Genomic DNA, 27,807 nt, shown 5'->3' on the forward strand with positions numbered 1-27,807 from the left:
TACGGGTTAGCAGGAACTGTTGACAAATCTTTTTGTAAAGTGGTTCCACTAATTCAGTTTAAAACCCAGTGCAGATGGAACTTTCACTTTTTCCATGAAGCATAAAACTACATCTAAACAATTTTTTGCAGAATTCAGTCATTTATTCACTTTGTTGCTTCTATACCAGAACCAATGATATTTTAAACAGTGCTGGGAATAGGTTTTTCTAGTAAATTTCTATTTGTTGTTCTAGCTGGAAGGTGGTGTAGCAGCAATGTGCAAAATGTTCTAGACCTTATAGTACATAAACAGAGTTTAAAATTTCTAGATGACAGATTGGTGGACAGTTCAAATCAAATGGGAACATTTTAAAAAGAGCTCAAACTTAAGGCATAAAACTGACAATCGTCTGTGTATCACTGTCTTCCTGGGAAGCAGAGAGCAGGTCTCAGTATTTATTTAATCTGTGGAGCCAAGGTCCCATAGGAAGGAAGAATGCTAACAAGCTGCTTGTTATGGTTTATATTACTAGATGGTGTGGAAAGTGTATTTGTTTCTTCAAGCTAAAAGCAAACAAGAGGAAAAGATAAGTGCCTTAAATTTCCATTCTAGAAGCAGTTACTGCAATTTACTCACTTTTTTTTACATTTGTTTCTGTAATTGAATATTAGAAAAAAATTCTTGTGTTTTTTGCTGGTGATAAATATTGTGCGAGGCTCTTTTCCTCTCAAGGAAAACCTAAATCAATGGCAGATGCATCCATGAGGTAATATTGGACACAAAGGCTACATGGGTAGCAGTACAAATCTTAGATTCCACCTAAATCTTCAAGGCAGTGTTTAAATCGGAATTAAGTAGTGCATAGGCCTTGTGCTAGTCTTCTGACTTTGTTGGAAGTTACTTGGTGCTCACAACTTTTGAAAATCAGGCCACTTATTTAGGTGTGAGAAGGGACAACTGGGGTACCTTTCTTGATGCACAACATCATATTTTAGTGACCCAAAGGTATTGCTATCTCATTTGTGGACCTGTATAACATTAAAAAACAAATTAGCCTAAGTTAAGGGAATTATAAGAACATAAGAATGGCCCTACTGGGTCAGACGAAAGGTCCATCTAGCCCCGTATCCTGTCTTCTGACAATGGCCAATGCCAGGTGCCCCAGAGGAAATGAACAGAACAGGTAATCATCAAGTGATACATCTGTCACCTATTCCCAGCTTCTGGCAAACAGAGGCTAGGGACACCATCCCTGCCCATCTTGGCTAATAGCCATTGATGGACCTATCCTCCATGAACGTATCTAGTTCTTTTTTGAAGCCTGTTATTGTCTTTCCCTTCACAATATCCTTTGGCAAGGAGTTCCACAGGTTGACTGTGTGTTGTGTGAAAAAATACTTCCTTTTGTTTGTTTTAAACCTGCTGCCTATTAATTTCATTTGGTGACCCCTAGTTCTTGTGTTATGAGAAGGAGTAAATAACACTTCCTTATTTACTTTCGCCACACCACTCATAATTTTATAGACCTCTATCATATCCCCCCTTCGGTTTCTCTTTTCCAAGTTGAAAACTCCCAGTCTTATTAATCTGTGTTTATGACAGCCATTCCATACCCTTAATCATTGTGTTGCCCTTTTCTGAACCTTTTCCAATTCCAATATATCTTTTCTGAGATGGGGTAACCACATCTGCATGCAGTATTCAAGATGTGGGCAGACCGTGGATTTATATAGAGGCAATATGATATTTTCTGTCTTATTATCTATCCCTTTCTTCATGATTCCCGACATTCTGTTCGCTTTTTTGGCCGCCACTGCACACTGAGTGGATGTTTTCAGAGAACTACTCACAATGACTCCAAGATCTCTTTTTTGAGTAGTAACAGCCAATTTAGATCTCATCATTTTATATGTATAGTTGGGATTATGTTTTCCAATGTGCATTACTTTGCTTTTATCAACATTGAATTTCATCTGCCATTTTGTTGCCCAGTCACCAAGTTTTGTGAGATCCTTTTTGTAGTTCTTCACAGTTTGCTTGGGTCTTAACTATCTTGAATAGTTGTGTATCATCTGCAAATTTTGCCACCTCACTGTTAACCCCTTTTCCAGATCATTTATGAATATGTTGAATAGGACTGGTCCGAGTACAGACCTCTGCGGGACACCAGTATTTATCTCTCTCCATTCTGAAAACTGACCATTTATTCCTACCCTTTGTTTCTTATCTTTTAACCAGTTACCAATCCATAAGAGGACCTTCTGTCTTATCCCATGACAGCTTACTTTGCTTAAGAGCTTTTGTGACGGACCGTGTCAAAGGTCTAAGTACACTATATCCACTGGATCCCACTTGTTCACATGCTTGTTGACCCCCTCAAAGAATTCTAGTAGATTGATGAGGCATGATTTCCCTTTAGAGAAACCATGTTGATCCTTCCCCAACAAAGTATGGTCATCTGTGTGTCTAACAATTTTGTTGTTTACTGTCATTTCAAGCAGTTTACCTGGTACTGAAGTCAGGCTTATTGGCCCGTAATTGCTGAGATCATCTCTAGAGCAGTTTTAAAACTTGGCGTCACATTAGCTGTCCTCCAGTCATTTGGTACAAAAGCTAATTTAAATGATAGGTTACAGACTACAGTTGTTAGTTCTTCAATTTCACATTTGATTTTCTTCAGAACTCTAGGTGAATAACATCTGGTCCTGGTGACTTATTACTGTTTAGTTTATCAATTTGTTCCAAAACCTCCTCTAATGACACTCAATCTGGGACAGTTCTTCCGATTTGTCACCTAAAAAGAATGGCTCAGGTTTGGGAATCTCCCTTACATCCTCAGACGTGAAGACCGATGCAAAGAATTCATTTAGTTTCTCTACAATGGCCTTATGGTCCTTGAGTGCGCATTTGGCATCTCGATCATCCAGTGAGTAATATTACTCACTGTTAAGCATTCAAAAGCCTTCTGCTAATAGAGGATCAAATGAGTGGAGTGGCACTCTCTCTGTCCTTCCCCATTTGTGACACCTTCTCTCTCCAGGGCCGGATTAACTTTTTGTGGGCCCGGCGCCAAACATATTTGTGGGAATTAAGGGGCCAGGGGCAAGAGCAAAGTGGGAAGGGTGGATTTGATTTAAATCATGATTTAAATCACCAGTCAGGAAGACTCGATTTAATCATGGCTTTCTACATAAAAGTGCATTCTTGTTGGTTGTTATAACCTTAATACATATTCTTCACAACTCAGAGATAGATGTAGGTTTCATTTTTAGAATGTACACACTATATATATTTAAACAGTGATTTATTTGGAAAACTTCTCAGATGAGTTTGTTTGGTTATTTCATTTACCAAAGGTAATTAAAGCAGATATTTATGAAGTTATGGGGAGGTGAACTATTCAACTATTCAACTATCCAATTCAACAGGTTAATCATTAATATTTGGAGAATTTTCGTGCCATGCTGTATTAGGAGGAGAACATCACCAAACAGACATTTAAATTGTTTTATTTAACTAAAACAACAACATTAAGTATTCTGGATTTTTTTCTTCAACAGCAAACATATAATATTTTAACAAAAAAGCCTATGTGAAAAGCTTCTCACATTTATCTCCAGACTTCTTCTCCTTGTCCAGATCTATTCCACCCCCAAAATCTTCTATTCATTGAATTTTTTGAAACTTTTCACTTTTAGAGAGAGGTAAGGGATTGACAAATTTGCAGAGGGACAATAGAGTTGAGGTCTGTTATTTCTCACCTCTATATATTATTTATTTATGTTAAAACATTTTTGCTGTTAACAAGCATGTTACCTCTGGAGACACAAATCCACAGTGTCAGAACTATAAAATGAAGCATCTCTGATGGTATCTTCTGGACTGAGCACTGAGTCCCATTGGGTAGATAGAAAGATTAACCTAAATAATCTATACAGAAGCCTGTGGAACCCCATAAAATTGGGTCCCTAATCCATGAACTATTAGAACTCATTTACAAAACTTTTCTTAAACATTACATGAATATATTGTCTCATTCTATAGAATTAGAATTTATAATCCCTATTCCATGATGAGATATAATGTATCTTAATTAAAACTATCTTTAGATAGGTTTTTTCCCCTCAAAAAGCATTTTATAAAAAAAATCTGATTTTTTTTTAAATCCCTGATTTTTATCCACCCTGACAGCGGGGCATGGTGGGGGGAAGGATTGGTCCCCAGCTGGAGCGAGGCTGGGGTCAGGGGCAAGATGAGCACAGTGGGGCATCGGGGGAGGATTAGTCCCTGCTGACTGGAGCAAGGCAGAGGCTGGGGGCAAAAGCACAGCGGGCCGGGAGCTAGGGTTGGTCCCTGGAGCAGGGAGGGGCTAGGGCTAAACTGCAAGCACAGCAGGGCTGGGGAGGGGGTAAATAAGATCCCCCCCAAGCCCATGCCCACACAGCGGGTACCTACCTTCTCCCTGGTTCTAGCCCATTCTTTTTGTCTCTCTCTGCACTGAGCTGCCCCTCCTCCAGTGTGACGAAGTGGGACTCTTCTTAATGTGTTCTCTGAATATTGTGTGAGTGCCTCAGTTTCCTCTATGCATTTCTTAAATATGTAGCTGGTGGGATAAGGTTGTGTGATTGCTGCAGAGCCCTAGGCAGGTGTGATGCTGTCTGCACAGAGAATGGCTGATAGGGGTGGAGGGTCTGGCCAGGAGTTAGGGTGAAGTAACATGGGGAGTTGAGATGTGTTGAATCAAGGACTAAATTAGCTGTGCAAACTTTTACATATCAACTTCCTATGTTACTGCAAATTTCAAACAAGCATAACAATTGTATTCATGCAAAGTATAAGTTTCAAAGGCTCAGAATTCAGTCATATCAAAATCAGTTTTGATTTGCAACACTCACAGGTACTTCTGTTTCAGAGAGGGCTATTGTTTGGACTATAACATTGTTAAAAGATAACATTAATATATGTATGGAAAGTTTGTATGTGAGTTTTCATATTCTCCACCTACGGAGAAAAGCTTGAACCATTTTTGTCTCAAACTTAAAAACTAAAAAATATAAAGTCAGCTTCAGCAGAGGTCAGGCCTGGAAAATGCAGGAGAAAGTTTTTGAAGGCTATGGGCAACTGTGACACCAAGAGCTTACAATGGAAATACACAAAAGGCATTGTTGCTCTCATGGTAATGAGTGCGCATCTCAAAATCTGCCATCACAATTGTTGGAATTCTCAACTGGGAGAGTCAGGAGTGCATTGGCAGAGATGGTGCTTCTAGATACAGGGTTGAGGCACGTTGGTGGGGAAGGCTGTAGTGCTACTACACAAGCTGTGACTGTTATGTAGATAAACAGAGGAGTTTAGCCTCTAGGTCTTTGAATCCTTTATGAATATTAAATTCACCCAAAATACTGAAATGAACTGGCTGCAGGCATGCTAGTGCTCCAAAGCCTCAGACAATCTGGGTTACAGAGGACACTAAGTTCTTGTTTCCCTTTGCTGTTGGATACCATGTATAATTCAGAAGCCATGCACACAGTATCTTGCAGGAGGGTACCAGCTGCATTGTCCTCATCAGCATTCCTGCCATATAATACAGGAGCTGTATCAATATCAGAAGAAATTGCTTGCCCACCTGTATAACCAGATGGAAGGGGAAAAGAGAGAGAGAAAAAAATTAAAGCCTAACAAGAAACTAAACACAATACCTGAATCTTTTAAACTAAGTAGCTATCTTGTTCCCAGTGAATGCTACTAAAAAGACTTTGGGATAAAATGATACTAAAGGTTATCATGGCAAACACTTGAAAATGTAATCATGTAATGTTTGTTTATCAAACTCTAAACAAGTAGGATTGAAATCTGTTGAAATAATTTTTTTCTTTTATCATTTCAGCTATGAAGTCTTACACTCCAGTTTTCATTCTCCTGTGGGGCGCTGTCGGGATAGCAAGGGCTGCCAAAATCGTTGTTGTGCCGCCAATTATGTTCGAAAGCCATCTATATATTTTCAAGGCCCTGGCCTCAGCCTTGCATGAGCAAGGTCACCAGACAGTGTTCCTCCTCTCTGAGGGCAGACACATCCCTCCATCTGATCACTATAGACTCCAACGTTACCCAGGGATCTTTAATAGCAGCACCTCGGATGATTTTCTTCAGTCCAAAATGAGGCGTATTTTCTCTGGAAGACTGACTGCCCTGGAACTGTTTGACATCCTGGATCATTATTCTAAGAACTGTGACATGATTGTGGGCAACCAGAACCTAATGCATGTCTTGAAACAGGAAAAATTTGACTTGTTGCTGGTGGATCCTAATGAGATGTGTGGGTTTGTTATAGCTCACCTTTTAGGTGTTAAATATGCTGTTTTTTCCACTGGCCTTTGGTATCCAGCAGAAGTAGGTGCTCCGGCTCCTTTATCTTACGTTCCAGAATTTAACTCACTTCTCACAGATCGTATGAACCTTCTAGAGAGGATTAAAAACACTGTTATTTATCTGGTTTCAAGATTTGGAGTCAATTTTTTGGTTCTGCCGAAATATGAAAGGATAATGCAGAAACACAAGGTGGTGCCAGAGCGGTCGATGTATGATTTGGTTCATGAGTCCAGCCTGTGGATGCTGTGTACAGATATAGCACTAGAGTTTCCAAGACCCACGCTACCAAATGTTGTTTATGTGGGAGGTATCCTCACCAAACCGTCCAGTCCTCTACCAGAAGTAAGGTTTGCTGAGCTTTATGGTCATTTTTGTAATATCTGGATTAGTCTTATTTCTTAATGAATTTGAAATGTATTTAAGTTAAATGGTGACCTAATATCTTAAAAATTTAAAACTTGTTTTTGTTGTTGTGTTAAATACACAATAACAGTAACTGAAAATACTTTGTAGCTAGAAACTCTGAGCATAAAAGCTGTTCTTTCATGTAGATGTTCTCCACTTCTCTTATGCTTGTTCCTGCTTTGAAGTAGATGTTTCATGATCCAGCAGAGGGACCACAATGTGTGATAGCTTGGCTGCTAGAAACTGAAGTCCTAACTGAGTGAAATGAATGTAGCAGAGAGATAAATGTGATCAGATGGACAATTTTACATACAGAGATTTCATTAATATCCTACCTCATCTTATTCCCAATTTCATGATGCTGGTATGTCATCTATTATACATTATTCTGTTAGCTAGGGGAATAGAGGATGTCCTGTTTTTGTTTTTTTTTAATATATATATATAAGTATGAATCAGAAAAGTTGGTAACATGACAGAACAGCTAACCAAACAAGTGAGAACTAGTGACAGAGTAAAAGTTTGAAGTCTGAATAAAATAAAATACAGCCACAAAACACAGTAAAACTAAACTTCGTACAGAAACAGTGCCAGTGCTACAGCCAATATCATTTTTAGCAAACTGGCCGCAGAGACCTGAGAGTTCGCAATTAAATGTAATTACTTGAGTGCATCATGTGCTCTTGACACATGATATCTAGGAATGTCCCTGTTTAGTAACACCAGGGTGACTGAAAGGCAGAACAAAACTTTTCAACAAGCTGTTGTTTATATAATGATTTACATATGCATTGTCACCATTGTCATGCATTGTCATTGTGGTTCAGTTAATGGATTCTGCTGGCTAGCCTGGAGAGAATATTGGATATCTGGAAGGATACAGAATTGTGGTAGAGGAATTTAATGTTCCTGTTACCACCCTCAGTTGCTTCTCCCATGGAACTAGTATATGGAAAGATGGGACTACAGCACAGGAAACTTGTTCAGGATTTCTAGATTGAAAACAGAGCCTTATATAATCGTTTCTGTTGATAAGATTCTGTGTAATAGCCCTGCATAAAACAAACTATAATTTATGGATATTGTGAAAACTAATGAAATAATCCTTTATGTTTTTAATATTGCTTTGAAGTTCATATATGTAAACTATTTTAACATTTCACATGATTGATTTAAAGAGTTATTTTGAACTCCATTAGTAATTATTAATGTATTCAAAGATTGAGAGAGTGAGAGAAAAAGACTCCAGCACCTCTTTGGATTCACAAGAAAGGCAACCAACTGAAAATAGGGAAAGTCTCTTTGATGCCTCAGCATACGTTTTTGCAAAACATCTATAATATATAGTCCATCTTAAGAACTTGGATACCTAAATTAGAGATCTAGATCCTCTGTTGTAACTGAGATACATTCAGAGCAAAAACATAAGGCCGGGGGCAGAGGTAGCTCTACTCCAGTGACGAGGCTGGTTTCTAGCATAATTTACAGTAGCTTCAAAGCTTCTGTAAAGTATGCACAGATGCCCATAACTCCAAGGAACCAGGCACGCACCTGCGGAGTTATTGGATGTAGGAACTTCCTGGCAATTTCTTCTAGAATGAACTTTTACGTGGGATGTTGGGAGGGTAGTGGTGTAGAGCTGCTACTTTGGATTTGTGCCACCTGTGATTCCTGAGGAATCCTCCAGGAGTCACTTATCATATATCAACTTCTCAGTGGCTCTGAGGCATTAGAGTGGCCCTGAGAGTTGGAGTCAGGATCCCAATAAGGGCAGTCCGGGGCAAGGGCAAACCTGAGGCTGGAAGTAGCAGTGGAGTTCATTGTCAGGTCCAGGCCAGGGCCAATACTAAGGGTCTGACTCTGAGTCAGGTTTCAGGGTCCAAGTCAGGAGGTGAAGTCCAAATCAAGCCAGGAATTCAAGAGCAAGGAACTGTCATGGAAGCCCCAGAGATCCACACTGTAGCCTGGACAGTTCCTGGGATGCTCCTTAGGTTTATATCTGGCAGGGAGCCAATCAGGAGCCATGGGGCTGCTGTCTGTCAAATTATTGAGGTAGAACTGCCCATGGATTGTGTCCTCAGTGGATCATGGGAAGTGGCATGCAAACTAGTTACGGCTGCTGCTGGGTGGTAGGCTAGAGATGTCAGCTGCTTGGTAGGACTACAGGTGTGGCTTCTAGACCTGTGGGCCTTATAGTTAGGTCCAGTGTCCAAATCTGTGTTCTTAAAATAGGCACTTATTTACCCCCTCAAATACCACTTTTAATGTTCAAGTGTAGATCCCAATTTAGACGTATACATTTTAACATTAGTTGCACAGCTGTAGGAAATTCAGTTGACAAGGTTTGTTTTGTTAATGGTGGAAAGGTTGTATAGTGAAACCAACTCATTTGTGATCTGTTATATTGGGGAGCACTAAATTGTGAGCTTGGAACTTCATGCAGCAAAGAATAATACATGTGCATTACAGTCCTGATCATGTTATCTCACAGCCTCTGTGCTGCTCAGAGATACAGGAGGCCTACAGGAACAGACCATTATCTGGATGTTTCAGAATTCAGCTGTCTGATGTTGAACCAGTCGTCAGTTAGAAAAATGGGCATGTTTGCATGCAATATTGGAAGGGAGGGAAAAGGAGAGTTGTGAAGCTTATTTAATTTGGCCAGAATTTTGAGATTTGTGTGCCTAAAGGCAGCTATAGGCTTAATGTTGCCACATAAGTAATGTGGGCTTCATTGGCATATTTAATAGACCTAGGATAATCCTCTTGCCCCCTACAGGCATTGTGTCTAAGTCAATACAATTGAGTTGCTCCTATCCCACTGTGTGCAATAATGGTTTAAAACTGAATGAATGGCCAGCTTGCAACATGTAAAAAGGTGACTCAGTGCCCAAAATTGGGTATGTAAAAACAGCTCTACAAACAGTGTCTGACTGAGGGTGATTGCTAATCGCATATAGAACATCTTAAATGTAGGTCTGGATCTATTTGGTTCTAAAACCAAAGAAAAATATTAAGTTTATGCAGTGTGCAGTACTTCATTTGCTTGTAAATGTTGCAATTGAATTTATTCACCTTGAACTTTTTTTTTGGGGGGGAGGGGGGCATTAGTTATCAGATTTCGTTAACGTGATTTTAATTTCTTTTCCAAAATCAGTTGCTGTGCTAAAAGGCGTCTTTTGAGTTTGAATTAAATTTGTAATAAAGTCCTAAAGTGTAAGGTTAGAAAGGCCCCTTATGGTCACCTAGTTTGACCTCCAGCACAACACAGGTCATAGAGTTTCATCCAGTAATTCCTGGAGTGAAGGAAACTATTCTTCTCTTCTACGTAAGTGAACTCTATTGATTAAGTGAACACTATTGAGTCTAATAACTTGTGGTTGAATTAAATATTTTCTTTTAGAAAGACATCCAGTTTCAGTCTTAAGACTCCAAGTGATGATGAATTCTCATGAGTAATTTGTTATGAGTTATGACCCTCATTGTTAAAAATTGCATCTTATTTCAAATTTGAATTTTTCTAGTTTCAACTTCAAGCCATTTCATTTGTTAATGCCTCTCTCATCTGGCTTAATAATATCAGCTATCTTCTGGCTGAGTAGGTACTTACAGACTATGATCAAGTTTGCCTCCTTATTTCCTTAGATAAACTGAATAGATTATCGTATTCTATTGTGAGGTATATTTTTCAGTCCTCAAATAATTTTTGTAGCTCTTCTCTAAAACACGCTCCAGTTTTTAACATGTTTTTCCAAGTGTGGACACCAGAGTTATACACAGTATTTTACTAGTGATAATCTTTTAATACGTACGTTAAATGCTTTCCACAAGGCCTGTTGGGATTCTTTCCTCATTTTCATATATCTACATGGATTAAACAAATGCTTTCTTTTTAAAAAAATCTCTAGGTAGGTACAGTATCTAGTCTTTTACATCCCACACTTCTGGCCAGAGAAACACAAGTGCACTAATCTGAGACAAACATAACCCTACCTTAGAACAGAAACGTTTTAGAATTGTTTCAGCCTTAATGAAAATAAAAGGTTTCAGAGGAACAGCCGTGTTGATGAAGTGAGCTGTGGCTCACGAAAGCTCATGCTCAAATAAATTGGTTAGTCTCTAAGGTGCCACAAGTACTCCTTTTCTTTTTAATGAAAATAAAACATAATCTAGATGAGGAGGTATGCATTTTGGCATTTACAATGTGGGTTTAGCAGACTCCAAAAAACAGCTAAATTTTGTTCAATGAGGATAAAATTGAAGCTTTAGAAATTTTTTTCTTTGGAAAGTGAGGTGAGATTTTTTTCAAATTTGGATTTTCAGACAGAAGTAAAGTTTTCCCCAAGAAATAATTTGTTATTCATAAGATGTGATTGATTGGTAGATAATACAATGGGAAACTGAGAAATTCATGAGGAAGAGCATATATATATTACCAGACACACTAGAAATCAAGAGATAATGTGCTTTCTGATCTGCAGTGACTGAAGTAACCACAAAGCATAAATATGATATTGCCAACCTAAAATGTTCAAAAACCATGAGTCGGACTCCTCAAAATCATGAAACTAGCTTAAAATAATGAGGGGGGTCATTTTAATGGTACATTTGAGGTTCTTTTTGATTGTCTTCTGGTACACTTGGGTCACATTTTCAAGTTTTATTCTGCAACCATAAGGATTAAAAAATTACTATTTTTTAAAAGAAAGCTGGTATTCCATGACTTCAGGAACAGGAGCATTAAGGCAAACATCAAATATGACAAAACTGATAATAAAATAGTGAGAGTTGGAAACACTATAATAAATCTATGAGTAGTATAGGATGTAGCAAATACTTATTGTATTCATATATATTTAGTTTTGTGAACTAAAGCAATATTCATCTTCTCTTTCTTGAGTTTTGTTGGGCAGTTAATATTTCATGTATAGAATATTAAAGAATGCAAAAGCAACACAAAGTTGGGAGGTTGCGTTTTCCCTAATGTGCGTGTTTAATATTCTCTTATCTAAATAGATTCTTCTCCACATAATGCTACTGCCTAGAATATGGGCCACAAGTAAATTATTGGGTGATCAATATGCTGCCATTTAATAGTTAGAAAAAAACTAATAAATGTAACAGTGCTTTTAAACTCACAAAAACAATTTACAGCAACCTGTGGAGGGGAAAAGGAGTAGACTATTTTTTAAATAGTGAGGGCTAAAGAAAGAACAAAGGTCTAGTCATTAAAGTAATCACAGAAGCATTATTCTTAACTCCACTTGATCTAGTAGTTCATTTTGCACTTGGTCAGGAATTAATATAAACCTTCATTACTTTGGTTCATGTAATTACAGTCCTTGATTTAATGCTAGTGCAATTATCATCTACTAAAAAAATGGCTTTCAAGATAACAAACAAAACAAAAAAAGTTGCATGGAAATCAGAAGTACCAAATGTTTATGAGGTAGCTGAAGTAAAGGAAAAAGCTATATTACATTGTGACTTTGCTAGTTGCTACAAGCCCCATGTGTGGGGCAGCATGTCACTATATAACCCACACACCTCCAGGATGTGGTGTCTTGTCCCATCTAGTGGCGCTGTGACCACTTAGAGAGAGAGTTAAATGAATCTGCTCTACAGCCATAGCTAACAGCCAGTTGTCTTTTAGGTCATGCGGTAGAGGCTCATGCACTAAGCTCTAGAGGCCCCCGGTTCAATCCTGCCCGCTGCTGACCGGGATCTGTCTGTGTTACAACTGCACTATCCCAAGAGTAACACTGTAAGCCGAGTGTAACTCCAAATCACAATCTACTATCTGATTGTCCCCTTCTTTGTAGCTGGGGGAGTAGAATCATTGAGGTGTAGAACGGAAAGGAGAACCTCAATAGGTCATCTAGTCCAGTCCCATGCACTCAAGGTAGGACTAAGTAATAACTTGACCATTCCTGAAGGTGTCTGTCTAACCTGTTCTTAAAAACCTCCAATGATGGAGATTCCACAACCTCCCTAGGCAATTTGTACCGGTGCTTAACTACACTGACAGTTAGGAAGTTTTTCCTAAAGTATAACCTAAACCTCCCATGCTATAATTTAAGCCCGTTGATTCTTGTCCTGTCCTCAGTGGTTAATGAGAACAATTTCCCACCCTTCTCCTTGTAACAACCTTTTATGTACTTGAAATCTGTTATGTCCCCACTCAGTTTTCTCTTCTCCAGACTAAACAAATCCGTTTTTTTCAATCTTTCCTCTGTACCTTGATTTAACCCCCTATCTATCACCATGTCTGTCTCCCCAGGTTTTGTCCAGTTTCCATGGGAAACGAGTAGTAGCTCTGTAGAGGCTGCTTTTCCCCCTCAGCATTACTACCTGCCATGCCTTATACTACATTATTGCCCTGTGCAGGAAAGGCCAGTTTGGCCCTCACTGTGCTTAATTTGGTCTTTCATTTTACAAATTATTAATATTAAAGATAGTAATTAAAAATCAATTTGCTGCAATGAAGCTGTGCTCGTTTTTACTAGCTAGGGATGTTGGCCAGCATGTATAATAAAGGGTTAAACACTGAGGGCTAGATCTTTCAATCCTCCTTCATGTTGGTGAGCACTTACTGATACAGCAGTCCCATGGAAGTCAGTGAGACTGCTCATGTAAGTGACTGTTCACCTAGGTCAGTGATTTTTCAACCTGTGGTGCGTGGACCACTGGGGATCCGCAGACTGTTTCTAAAATTCCCAAAGGGGTACACACCTCTACTGGACATTTTTTTAGGGGTCCACAAATGCAAAAAGATTGAAAACCACTGACCTAGGTGAGTGAAAGTTATATGGTCCACCTGTGTGAATTACTATCTTAGAACATATAAGGTGGATCAATGCCCAGTGCATGTATTGACAGCTCCATAAGTAATGCTGAGAGAGTCTGATTAATAGTGGCATTTAAACTGTCTTAAATATCGATCTGGATTAATTTGGCTGAAAACAGAAAAATCTATGTTGCACAAAGTATTTCTTTGTAATTGTTGCAAATAGACACTTCAAAGGATTTTCAAATACTTTTCGTCAATTATTATCCGTACAAGGAATTTTAATATCTGGAGTCCAGAATATAGACTAAAGAAGATGTACAATAGAGATAGAGTATTATCTGGGTTATACATTCTAATTGGTTCTTCTCCACTTGTGTTGTGTCTTCTTTTAAGTATGTCTAGGAAATATCTAATTTGTAGCTACGTACAGAATACCTTTGCTGCTTTGCAATGTGGAGCGGTTGATTTGAATTTCTGTAAAATATAACCGGTTCTAAACATATTGAATTACAGATGCCCATTTATAAAACCTTCAGTTTGGAGGTTAACCCTTATGTTGTCTATCTTAGGAGTCTCAACAAGCTGATTCTTGATCTCATTCTGTACCATATAAAATTGCTTCATATGCTATTTAGTTCTTTTTTTTTATAATAAACAGGTTGTATAGTGGGAAGAGTCGTTCATAAACTTACATTATCACACGTACAGTAGAGTATCCTGTTGAGGGCAATGTGAGTAGATTCATTCTTAAATCATCACAGCTAAAGACAGAAAAAAAAGTCCAGTCATTAAAGACATCACTGAATCAACAGGATCTCTACAGTAATACTCATATAGTGATTCCATGCTGATAATGGTAATACAGTGTGGCAAACTAATAGATAACCTTTTCCCTTCCCCTTTTCTCACTCTCATTCTACTTCTTTCAGGGGGAACTTCTTAAGTTCAATGACATTGGTTAATATTAAATAAAATAAACAATGGAAAATTCTGAATTATGACATTCTTTTAAAACAGACTGTGTTAGTTATCCATTAATCAGTAAGATAAGAGATGTCCTTGAATGAATGTAGGAGTCTAAGTTTACTCCTCTTTAGTATTCTTAGTCAGGTATAAGGACCACTAATTAGAAGTATCAAATTCATACTGAAAGAAAAGGACATTGAGAATGGTCAGGGAGCTTATCTACAGCTAAAGGATCATAATGGATTTCATATATGCTCACTTAAGTGTACAGAGACTGTAGATTATATGGAGAGTGCAGGCTTCTCTCAAGCAGTCCCCAAATTTAGGTTTTCATATTATTAACATTATGAGATGATCTCTATTAACTAACATATAATCACAAACTACAGTCATATATATCAATATACATCAAAAAAGAAAAAATGAATTATTTAAATATATTTCATTTAACACATAAATTTGCCATTTAATTATATAGCAGCATTAATTTAACACAAAATAATATTTTTAATCTGAGTTTAAATTTTAGAGCTTCAAAGATCCTGAAGGTTCCTGAATCTAAAGTAATATATATAAAACTAGCTGATTTTGAAGTAGCTTTCTTGTTGGGTTGAATGCAGTTATGTGCTGCTGTGAGAGGGAGGAAAAATCCTAGAAAAATGACAAGCTTTTATCTGAGTAAGTAAGATCTCTCATTTCTATTGTAGCTTATAAAACTGACTGCCTATCTTTACATTTCTGAAGGAGGATCACTACATATCAAGGATGAAGGATGTTTTGTGCCTAATAAGCTCTGTTATTTAAACATTCTTTTTACCTGTAGATCAGTAGTTTTGGAATCCATTCAGAAAAACACTTTCCAATACTTAATCCTTATAGTCAGAAACCGCAGCCACTGGGAGCTGCGAGTGACCGTACCTGCAGACGTTCAGGTAAACAAAGCGTCTCGCAGCCTGCCAGGAGCTTACCCTGAACAAGCCACGAACCAAGTTTGGGAACCCCTGGTCTGTGGTTTAACCAGATGTATATGTGATTTTCATTAATTGAGGGGGCGGGGGGAATTAGTACTTGAAATAAGGATTTTATAAGAATTCTGATGGAAGCTTATGGAGACATTGTAGGTGCTGTACTGCATCATGTGCCCCCACCCCATTACCTCCTCTTAAAATAAATTTCCATATAAAATATCTCCCCACCAATTGCCCCATTCTGATCTGCTGCACTCACTGGTTCTGGTTGTTGGTTTAATCTTAGAACCCATAACCTTAATACGATCACTTCCTTGCTGTCATAATTTCCATATCTCCAGATACTCCTTTCTCACTTGTCATTTCAAAATAGAGTTCTCAAGTTTATGGATTTTGTGGGAAATCTGCATTTCAGCTAAATTTGCTGTGGGAAATCTGCATTTCAGCTGATATCTGCATTTCAGCTGTCTGTTCCACTGCTCTGCTAAGTCAGGCAATGTTCCATAGATGACCAGTCCAACACCTGTCCAAATAACCTGTGGCCTAAAGAAAAAGTACCCTGAGTTAGGCACCAGAAGTCTACCCAATCTGATATCAAATCTACTGACTGTTGTTTATATTTCAGTGCACTACAGATACCTTATTATTGACAAGGCCTCAAGCCTTACCTGCAGAAGCACTCAAATATCATTCCTCTCTTTTACAGATAAATTGACAGAGGTTGCACAAGGTTACTGCAAGCAAAGCTGACACTAGATTCTGTATCTCTAATATGTCAGACTAATCTCTTGTCCTCCCAGCCACATTGCATCTCCAAGTGAATGCGTGTAATATGGGCTTGGCTATGATGGCTGCAGCTAATGATCTAACCAATAGACCACAATCCTCTGTGAAACCCTGGAACAGAATTTAAGATTCCTAATTTCTAGTACTCTACTGCTGTCTAGCAAATAGTCATGTGAGCCACTGGCAAATTTGTTCATAAAGTATCCCTGTGGCAGCTGGTCCATATGTAGTAGCATAAAATAGGTACTCCGTTAGCTCAAGAAGTAGAGATCTGTGCTGAGACCTGAAAATTCAGGGTTCAAACTTGCAGATGCTCAATGTGGGTCAAATTCATTATGGTTACACATGACAGAATTTGTTTTTCCATTTTTATTTTTTGTTTAAAAATGGTTTATTTAATTTTGCAGTGAAAAACCATTTTTATAAAAGGTCTAGAGATTAAAAAAGTGAAATTAGATTTTAAAAAAAAGTCTTTTTTTTACATTTTCAATATAACAGATATACAAATAAGAATGCATATTAAATAGTGATACATCTAAGATTAATATAGTGCAGTGGTTCTCAAACTTATTTGATCAGGCCCCCCCCTTCTTTGTGTCAGTAGTTGTTTACTCTCCTCCCCCAAGTACATATACTGCCACCCAGCTCTGAAGGCAGAGCCGAGAGCAGGGGCTGCTAGCCAGGCGCCCAGCTCTGAAGGTAGCGTTACGCTAGCAGCAGTGCAGAAGTAAGGGAGACAATGTGAAAACTGGTATTTGTCATCACTTTTCACAGCAGACTTAGTGCCACATTTGCTACCCTTAACTTCTGCTCTGCTGCTGCCACACTGGGGCTGCCAGAGCCCCACCACCTCCCTTGGGGGCCGGGGGAAGGAGAGCCTGAGCCTGAGCTGCCTCCTGGTGAGGGAATGGCATGCGGGAGGGGAAGGAGAGCCTGAACCTGGGTGGCAGGGCTCCAGCTGTCCCCTTTATTCCCTGCCTCCGGGCTGTGCGTGGCCCTTCTGCGTGAGCCCCAGCCACCCAGGGCTAACAGCCAGAGCTCTTTTAAAAAAAAAAAAAAATGTAAAAAGCACACAGCCTCCCTTGACACATTCCTGCGCCACTCTTGGAAGTCCTGCCCCATAGTTTGAGAAACGCTGATAATATAGTGGGTGACATCCTGGCCACATTACAATTGATGGGAATTTTCCTATTGTCTTCAGTGAGTCCAGGATTTCACCCAGCATTTCTAAAGAAGTACTTCACCTCCAACTTCATTATTAGATAAAATATAAGTACTCACATAAGTCCTTACAAATAACATTTTCTTTGAACATCTAACGTTTGTCTCAAACCATTTTCAGTTACTCCATACAAATGAATGTCAGCATAATACTACATATGAGTTGTCTTAGATTTGTAAAAGACAAGAGGACTCCAATCTGGTGCTCACTGAATGTGTGCCTAATGAATGGCTTTCAGAACAGTGACTTGTTACACCTCACATGAACTACAATGAACAACTGTTAAGGGTACTGTAAAAGTTTTAGCTGAGTTCTTTTCTGTGTCAAGTTGGAAGTTTAATGTCATTTTAACATTATTTTTTGAATTTAATTATAAATTCCACTGATAGGATAGGAATTAATGACATCTTAATGGTGTCTCCTTTCTTGTCCAAGAGTAGCACCAAAACCTGCAGGGTAGTAGGTCATATGAGATTCTTGGTTGAGAGAAACACATTCAACGATATTGTAAAAACATAAATTCTTTTGGTCCTTGATTTTATTTTTAGGAGCTGCAAAGGCTGGGTGAAGGTAGTGAGGTGCTTGTGAGAAAAGGGAACGGGAAGAGGGATGAAAAAAGGAAAAACTGGTGCAAATCAAGGTCCAAACAAGTTAGTACTGAGTAATCACTGAAGAATAGCATCCAAGTGTAGGGCCTTGTTGGTTTCTGCACCTAGACTTATAAACTAGAAAGTACACCTAGAAAAGTGGTTTCAGTTTTTGTTTAAGACTGATTAAATATCTGTGGGAAAAGATGAAAGGTTCCAGAGTTTAACTTACTTTATGAAATTAATTGGGACAAGAGTATATCCTCCTGGGAAATAGGGTGTCCCGGAGGGACCTGACTGGCAAGAATTAAATAAAAAAAGAAAGCAGACTGTATTAATTTCACTGATACTTAAAAATTAAATAGCACATGGGAACAAGAGGCAGAACAGCAGATGTTGTTGTACTCCTCTACTGCTGTATTTTGTGTGCTTCTATAGTGGGATGGAAGTGCCCAAAATGCTAGCCTCTGAAGATGTCTGGTGGGAGACATCATCAAAACAGGATAGAAGGATGATATGGATGTGGAGAGAAATTCATACGTTGACCACAGGTACCATATACACACACCATCTTCTCCTGACCTTTTCTTCTTTCCACATCCTGCCTCACAATAACAAAATAATGGAATAATGCCCCTCTTTCTCTGCATAGTCAAATGATATACCACCTCTGAGTATGTAATGTGCTTGAAATCATAACACTTTCCTGAACACTTAGATACCCCAAACTCTGGACCCTTAGCCACTATTCTTTTTGTAGCTCTTGCTTATTTTGAATCAGGAATGGTTTCCTCTTTTGGCTTACATGATAGGGCCCAGTTTTGTTCAGCAACACCCAGGCAACCAGTGGAAAAACTTACATTTCACAGTGCCGCATTTAAACAAATACAAGCTTCACTGATTTAGAATACACCAGGAAAGTTAGGACACTAGGAAAAACTTAAAAAAAAATACAGCCATCTATATGCTTCTTTATTATTGTTTCTTATTTGTATTATTGTAGCCCCTCCTCCTCCATTGTGCTACTTGTTCTTTGCTTAGGAATTGATAAAAATAAAATAACTATAGATTAACGACAACTTGTTACTGAAAATTACTTTAATTGTACTTTCTAAATTAAATCTGTTTTTTTCCTCTGCTGTAAACAATATTTTAGCATTTTAAAATTATATAAAATATCACATAGTGTGTATGTGTTTCCGTTAAAGAATGATTGTCCACAGCCGTATTCAGAGAGCAGACATTGTTGCTACTACACATTTGAATCTATGAGCTGAATAGGGAAAGCTTCTGATATTTAAACTCAGTTATGTTTTTATATGTGAACTTTGTTTATTTGAAACAAAGCTCAGTATTAGGCACCACTGGTTACTGCCAGCTGGGACCTCACCCCATAGTCACAGCTGTGCATTTAACATTTAAACCAGCTAAGAATAGCTAATTAGAAAATCAAACTGAACAAAGCTCACACAGTAGTGTCAGCACAATACCATTTTTGTCTGTGAATGATAAAAAAGATTTTTTTCCCATATAATAATAATGGTTGGAGCCATAAGTGCTTATTCCAAGTGTACAGATAGAACTTTAGTAAAGGATTATTACACACTTAAACTCCTCACTCTTCAATAATATAGTCTTGTGTAGAAACCAGGAACATCGACAAATATAAAAAAGAGCAAAGCAAGGTCATAATATCTGCTTCTTTGTGAAATGCTGGCTATAATAAATACTACTCATATAGAGAAAGGAGAGGACTGCCTTGACAGTCTCTATGAACAGAATATATGTGAACCTTGAGGAAATGAGTTAAAAAGACATATCTGGCTTCTGCTGGAGCTAATATCTCCTTTGAAACATGGGAGACCAGGATACATCACTGATTTTAGTCAGCAAGCAGGAAACCTTTATTTAAATAATTGATTTTTAATCTTGTTTTGCATTTGTAATTTTTAATTATTTTTCTAAATAAAGGTTCAGTCTCATTAGCTGATAACCATAAAACATGTTGATATGCAATCAAATATAACATTTATACTAAATTTGATATTTCTTTTTGCTAAATAGGATATACTATATAGGTATTTATTTAGGCATTTCTAGAGTTTAATTTATATGTATGTACATTCTTAATTTTTACATCTATTATGTTAGAAAATGGTGAATAATGCATTTCTTACTTAGTAGAAAATAATATTTACTTAAGATTTGCGTCAAGCTGCATTTAGACAGAGTGTAAAATTCAATTAAAAATGTACAAACCCAGCACTTTAAAATTGTTTTTATTAGTTAAAAAAAACCGACTTAAATGTGCTGGAAAACATAAGAAAAAAATAAGTTTATCAAAACATGTTTTTGTATTTAAACCTAACTCATGTAGGTTTATACTAAGGAAGTATTTACTGAAGTTAGTCAAGTGAAGGTATGGGAAAGCCACCATCCCATGCCCAGGAATATGTGAGACACTGTACATCAGGTAAAAAGAAAAGGAGTACTTGTGGCACCTTAGAGACTAACAAATTTATTTGAGCATGAGTTTTCGTGAGCTACAGCTCACTTCATCGGATGCATTCAGTGGAAAATACAGTGGGGAGATTTATATACATAGAGAACATGAAACAATGGGTGTTACCATACACACTGTAACCAGAGTGATCACTTAAGGTGAGCTATTACCAGCAGGTGAGCGGGGAGGGGGCTGCGGGGGGGGGAGGGAACCTTTTGTAGTGATAATCAAGGTGGGCCATTTCCAGCAGTTGACAAGAACGTCTGAGGAACAGTGCGGGGGAGGGGGGGAATAAACATGGGGAAATAGTTTTACTTTGTGTAATGACCCATCCACTCCCAGTCTCTATTCAAGCCTAAGTTAATTGTATCCAGTTTGCAAATTAATTCCAATTCATCAGTCTCTTGTTGGAGTCTGTTTTTGAAGTTTTTTTGTTGAAGAATTGCAACTTTTAGGTCTGTAATCAAGTGACCAGAGAGATTGAAGTGTTCTCCAACTGGTTTTTGAATGTTATAATTCTTGACGTCTGATTTGTGTCCATTGATTCTTTTACGTAGAGACTGTCTAGTTTGGCCAATGTACATGGCAGAGGGGCATTGCTGGCACATGATGGCATATATCACATTGGTAGATGTGCAGGTGAATGAGCTTCTGATAGTGTGGCTGATGTGATTAGGCCCTATGGTGGTGTCCCTTGAATAGATATGTGGACACAGTTGGCAATGGGCTTTGTTGCAAGGTTAGGTTCCTGGGTTAGTGGTTTTGTTGTGTGGTGTGTGGTTGCTGGTGAGTATTTGCTTCAGGTTGGGGGGCTGTCTGTAAGCAAGAACTGACCTGTCTCCCAAGATCTGTGATAGTGATGGGTCGTCCTTCAGGATAGGTTGTAGATCCTTGATGATGCGTTGGAGGGTGTCAAGGTTCCTCCCCCACTCTGAACTCTAGGGTACAGATGTGGGGACCTGCATGAAAAACCTCCTAAGCTTATCTTTACCAGCTTAGGTCAAAACTTCCCCAAGGTACAAAATATTACACCCGTTATCCTTGGACTGGCCGCTACCACCACCAAACTAATACTGGTTACTGGGGAAGAGCTGTTTGGACGCGTCCTTCCCCCCAAAATACTTCCCAAAACCTTGCACCCCACTTCCTGGACAAGGTTTGGTAAAAAGCCTCACCAATTTGCCTAGGTGACTACAGACCCAGACCCTTGGATCTTAAGAACAATGAACAATCCTCCCAACACTTGCACCCCCCCTTTCCTGGGAAATGTTGGATAAAAAGCCTCACCAATTTGCATAGGTGACCACAGACCCAAACCCTTGGATCTGAGAACAATGAAAAAGCATTCAGTTTTTTACAAGAAGACTTTTAATAAAAAATAGAAGTAATTAGAAATAAAGAAATCCCCCCTGTAAAATCAGGATGGTAGATATCTTACAGGGTAATTAGATTCAAAAACATAGAGAACCCCTCTAGGCAAAACCTTAAGTTACAAAAAAGATACACAGACAGAAATAGTTATTCTATTCAGCACAATGCTTTTCTCAGCCATTTAAAGAAATCATAATCTAACACATACCTAGCTAGATTACTTACTAAAAGTTCTAAGACTCCATTCCTGTTCTGTCTCTGGCAAGAGCAGCACACAGATAGACTCAAAACCTTTGTTTGTCTCCCTCCTCCCAGCTTTTGAAAGTATCTTGTCTCCTCATTGGTCATTTTGGTCAGGTGCCAGCGAGGTTACCTTTAGCTTCTTAACCCTTTACAGGTGAGAGGAGCTTTCCCCTGGCCAGGAGGGATTTCAAAGGGGTTTACCCTTCCCTTTATATTTATGACAGAGGGGTTTTAGTTGGGGGCTGAAGGTGATGGCTAGTGTCGTTCTGTTATTTTCTTTGTTGGGCCTGTCCTGTAGTAGGTGACTTCTGGGTACTCTTCTGGCTCTGTCAATCTGTTTCTTCACTTCAGCAGGTGGGTACTGTAGTTGTAAGAATGCTTGATAGAGATCTTGTAGGTGTTTGTCTCTGTCTGAGGGGTTGGAGCAAATGCGGTTGTATTGTAGAGCTTGGCTGTAGATGATGGATCGTGTGGTATAGTCTGGATGAAAGCTGGAGGCATGTAGGTTGGAATAGCGGTCAGTAGATTTCTGGTCTAGGGTGGTGTGACCATTGCTTATTAGCACCGTAGTGTCCGGGAAGTGGATCTCTTGTGTGGACTGGTCCAGGCTGAGGTTGATGGTGGGATGGATATAGTTGAAATCGTGGTGGAATTTCTCAAGGGCTTCTTTTCCATGGGTCCAGATGATGAAGATGTCATCAGTGTAGCACAAGTAGAGTAGGGGCATTAGGGGACGAGAGCTGAGGAAGCGTTGTTCTAAGTCAGCCATAAAAATGTTGGCATACTGTGCGGCCATGCGGGTACCCATAGCAGTGCCGCTGATTTGAAGATATACATTGTCCCCAAATGTGAAATAGTTATGGGTGAGGACAAAATCACAAAGTTCAGCTACCAGGTTTGCTGTGACGTTATCGGGGATACTGTTCCTGAAGGCTTGTAGTCCATCTTTGTGTGGAATGTTGGTGTAGAGGGCTTCTACATCCATAGTGGCCAGGATGGTGTTTTCAGGAAGATCACCGATGGATTGTAGTTTCCTCAGGAAGTCAGTGGTGTCTCGAAGATAGCTAGGAGAGCTGGTAGTGTAGGGCCTGAGGAGGGAGTCTACATAGCCAGACAATCCTGCTGTCAAGGTGCCAATGCTTGAGATGATGGGGCGTCCAGGATTTCCAGGTTTATGGATCTTGGGTAGCAAATAGAATATCCCAGGTCGGGGTCCCAGGTCTGTGCGGATTTGTTCTTGTGTTTTTTCAGGGAGTTTCTTGACCAAATGGTGTAGTTTCTTTTGGTAATCCTCAGTGGGATCAGAGGGTAATGGCTTGTAGAAAGTGGTGTTGGAGAGCTGCCCAGGTCGGACGACCGATTTGCACGTCAGGACCGCTACGGACCTCCACCAGAGTTTCCTCTGGCTTCGCCCTGCCCAGGCATAGTTCACCATCTTTCGGGTCCTAGCACGTACGCTCATGCTCCACCTCCCCGACGGGGCGGGTGAGACGGGCCGGTGGTGCGCCCTCCACGAATCAGTGGCCTCAGGTGTTACAGACAATGTCGGACCTTGGTGTGGAAGAGGAATCTCATAATGGCTGGCAGAGCATTGTTGACGTTGTCCTAGTGTCCAAGACTGATGGAATGACTCGGTTTTGTATCGACTTTAGGAAGGTAAATGTGATATCCACATTTGTTGCCTCCCCCATTGACATTTGATGCATATCCCCATGCTCCGAGGCAATTAGTTATTAGAGTGATTGGCAGCCTCCACAATACATCTCAACCCTAGATCTGATCAAAGGCTACCAGTAGATCCCTCTAACAAGGAGTCTCAAGTGACAGTGTCCTTTGCAACACCTTTTGGCCTGTAACACTTCAAGACTATGCCCTTCAGCCTTCACAGGGCTGCATCCACCTTCCAAAAAGTGAGGGACACAATCCTGTGACTACACAGCCAGTATGCAGCAGCCTACGTAGATGATATAGTCATTTACAGTGGTTATTGGGAGACATACCTTGAGCATACAGTGACAGTCTTACAGGCTCTGGAGGTTGCCAGCCTCATGGCAAACCCAGACAAGTGCCGATTGGGTTTTCATGAGTTCATGTGTCTGGGACCGCCATTGAAAGGGGCAAACTTAGGCCTTTAATCAGGAAGCTCCAGGCCTTGACAGAGTGCCCTATCCCATCAACAAAGAGGCAAGTTAGACAATTTCTGGATCTGTCTGGCTACTATAGATGATTCATACCCAGCTTCACCATGATAGCCACACCTGTCACTGACCTGGTGAAGAACTGTAGGCCCAAGAAAGTTGCCTAGTCTGAAGCCGGCAACAGAGTCTTCAGGACCTTGAAAGACCGCCTGAGAAGTGAACCATTCTTCTTCCACCCTGATTTCACACGATGGTTCATAACCTACACCAATGGCTTCCAGCGTAGGGCTAGGGGTAGTATTAAGGTATTACCTACTGGGAAACACCTTCCTCTTGATTACAGATCACACACCCCTCTGCTGACTCAATTCCAGATCACCACGGACAACTACCAGCCATGACATGCCCTAAGGAGAGGAATAGAGCAGTAGGAAGAGGCCCGGATTGCAGGTAGTGAAAGAGGGTCCATGGGTCAAAAACGAATGGAATGGGAGGGCTTGCATTTCCCTACCACATTACCACTAGGTGGTGCTGCAGACTGTAGCCACTAGGCAGGGAAGGTCATCTCCACTCACAGAAAGACAGAGAGGAAGCAGTTGTGGTAATGGACCAGGTCATGAACAAGTGTTTAGTTTCCAGGACAGAGAAGAATGGATGAATTTTTGATCTGTTGTCGGGGAAAGAACTGCAAGATTTGGAGGTGATGGCATAAAGTCAGGGAGCAGTCAAAGATTTCCTTCAAGTTGCAAGACTGGGTAAGTGAGTGGTGATGAGAATTGTGTTAAAGAAGTGGGGTAAATGGGAGAGTTGAGGAAGATAAATGAGTAATTTGTATTTAGCTTAATTTGTCTGTGAGACATCCAGGAGAAAATGCCAGAAAGTTAGGCGGCTAATAGTTTTCCTCATTGTTCAGGGAGAGGTAATATGTGATCTACATGTCAGTTCTGGAGAGAGATAATTACTCCATGAAGGATTTAACCCCAACTGATTCTAATTGTGGAATGTCTTGGTGGATGGAGCTTCCAGAATGTTGAAATCTTGGTGGATGGAGAGGTGACTGGAACCAAAGCCAGGGAAAGAAAGAGTCCTCTGGATAAGATATGTATGAACTGAAGAAAGGGGTTTTCATTGTTCATTATTACTGTGTAATCTAAGTGTAACTGAATGCTTGCTTTTCTACATTGCATAGTCTAGTATATGATCTTACAGTAGCATTGTGTAAAGTGTTTGGTGTGTAGAATGTGTACTTTAGTAGTACAAGAGATATGGTTTTATATATACTGGAATGGGATGTGAAGAACTTGAAAAATCGTGTGCACACCAGAGAAAACATGAGTTTCAGTTGTTCATACTTTTCACATGATGCTATGAGAAGATTCTTTTTTTAGAATACTACTGAACTTGCACAGTACCATCAGGCAAAATAGCAAAAAGTGTTTGCTTTTTTGTTATTGAGGACCTTTTCCAAGCCCCAGTGAAGTCAGTAGGAGTCTTTCTGTTGATTTTAGTGGGCTGTGGATCAGTCCTCGACTGCCCGTGCTCTTTAAAATATTTGTTCCATCCATTTTATGCTACTGCATGACAGATGTCATGATTTCAAAAGTTAGTGGCATACAGTTTTCAAATAGCTGCCAATATGCTCTTCGCACTTGTTTTCTGTTTCTTTCCAGTACCATAGAGTACCAGATCTATTCAGTCCCTGCATATGCCAGACAAACAGATTGAGAAAGGAACAAACATTTCCTTCCCAACACACTTTTGCTTTCATCTTGTAAAACTTAGATAGATTCTACAATAAATAATAAGAAAACACAAGCATAATTGCCAAGAACAAAATATGAATCTATATGGAGACACATGGATACCTCTTCCCTGTCCCTGTCAGCTTCCTCCACTAACCTAACTTTACAAAGCTTGTTTTAACAGCACTCTGTGGGACTAGAGCTATTGTAGCTGTTACTGCAGATGTCTATCTTGATGTAAAAAAATCATGTGATTTGCAGCCTAGCTCTAAGACTCTTTGTGTGGGAGAAGTAGGAATAAGCGAGTGCTGAAAAGAGTTAGAGTATGTGTGTGATGAATAGGGAATGCTGGGAATGCAGTCCTAATAACTGATGCCTGTTTGTAGCGTACTGCTCTTTTCCTCCACCTCAGCCTCCTGGAACAGTCTCTGCTCATGTCGGGAGGAAAATGTGGAAAGGAAGAGAGTGAGAGAATAACTAGAATTAGGATCCTGGCATGTCCATTCTCTATGTAGCTCTCTCTGTGTGTCTATCGTACAAGGTGCCCATTACTTTAGTGTCTGTGTGCTTTTATGTGCATGTAAAATGTGTTATATGTTATACCATAAACAGGAAATAACGATCATGATTCTGCCATAAAGATGCTGAGAAAACACCAACTGCACAAATAGCTCTGTCTGTTTGTCTGTTTTCCCAAGAATGAGAAATCATTTGATAGCGATGACAATCAAGACCTTTTTAAATACGTTGATGGGATTTTTTGTTTGTTTGTTTTGTTCTTTGAAAAGCAATCAAGTGCATCAAAAGGGCATGTTCCATTTGGGATGTACCGCACTTGTTTATGAAAGCAACAGTCTTTAGAGTTTTTCTTAAGAAGATGTTGATATATTTAATGCATTAGGAAATCTCAAGTTAAAATAAATATAAACTATATGAATAGCTGATAGTACATTGCAGATGTGGACAAAAAGTCACCACTGTTATTATTGCACTATCACACAGTGGGGGGCAGGTGAATCGCAATGAAATAATATCTTTCTCTATCTGTCTTCTATGTCAAATCACAAAAGTGATGAAAATTTGAGTATTACTTTATGATACACTGCGCCCATAACTTGTAGGGCTTGATAAACCAGTGGACATAATAATAAAATGAAAGAAGTTGACGTTTATTAGAGTTGGTTGAATAATTCATTGGGATTTGTGTGTGTATGCATGTTTTGGCTTTTTTATTGCATACTAAACTTTATTTCATTATTTGACTATCTGTAATATATATAAACTTAAAACGCAGTAAAAAGATACTGAGCTGAAAATCTCAAAAGGTATTGCAGAGGCTTTTTTGTTACAAATTGAATGGGATGAGGGTTTCTGGAAGCAGATTTGTATGTAAAACAATTTCTGCTGACTGGATATCATCATGATCTCATACCCATAAAACTCTCACTGGAGTAAAGAGGACTATACACAGGACCCTTCAAGAATGTTACTGAGTTAAATTAAAGCAGACAAAGGAATGCAGTGTGTTTGAAGGATGTCTGAACTGATATTGAAGAAACCTGAAGAGTGCAGAGAAGAAAATGCATCACATTCTCCTGAGCTAAAATAGTTCCTGCACTACCTAGATTAAGCACTCAGATCACTGAATTTATGATAGTTCAGGACAACATGAATACCATTTAAATGGGATAAGAGGGGGAAAAAAGTATGCTGATCCACCCTAAATGGATTTTGA

At 39.2% G+C, this 27,807-nt stretch overlaps 1 protein-coding gene across 2 annotated transcripts in view; it reads left to right on the forward strand.

Moving 5' to 3' along the window:
- UGT8 (UDP glycosyltransferase 8) overlaps positions 1–27,807 on the forward strand; it is a 72,296-nt gene that overhangs the window by 18,964 nt on the left and 25,525 nt on the right. For both annotated transcript variants that reach the window (XM_048847284.2, XM_048847285.2), the window contains exon 2: positions 5,870–6,693. In XM_048847284.2, coding sequence (XP_048703241.1) covers positions 5,872–6,693 — 822 coding nt within the window. In that variant the 5' untranslated portion in view covers positions 5,870–5,871. The remainder of the gene's footprint in view (positions 1–5,869; positions 6,694–27,807) is intronic.

The sequence above is a fragment of the Caretta caretta genome, chromosome 4 (genome assembly GCF_965140235.1).
Source record: "Caretta caretta isolate rCarCar2 chromosome 4, rCarCar1.hap1, whole genome shotgun sequence".
In the NCBI taxonomy this organism is placed as follows: Eukaryota; Metazoa; Chordata; order Testudines; family Cheloniidae; genus Caretta; species Caretta caretta.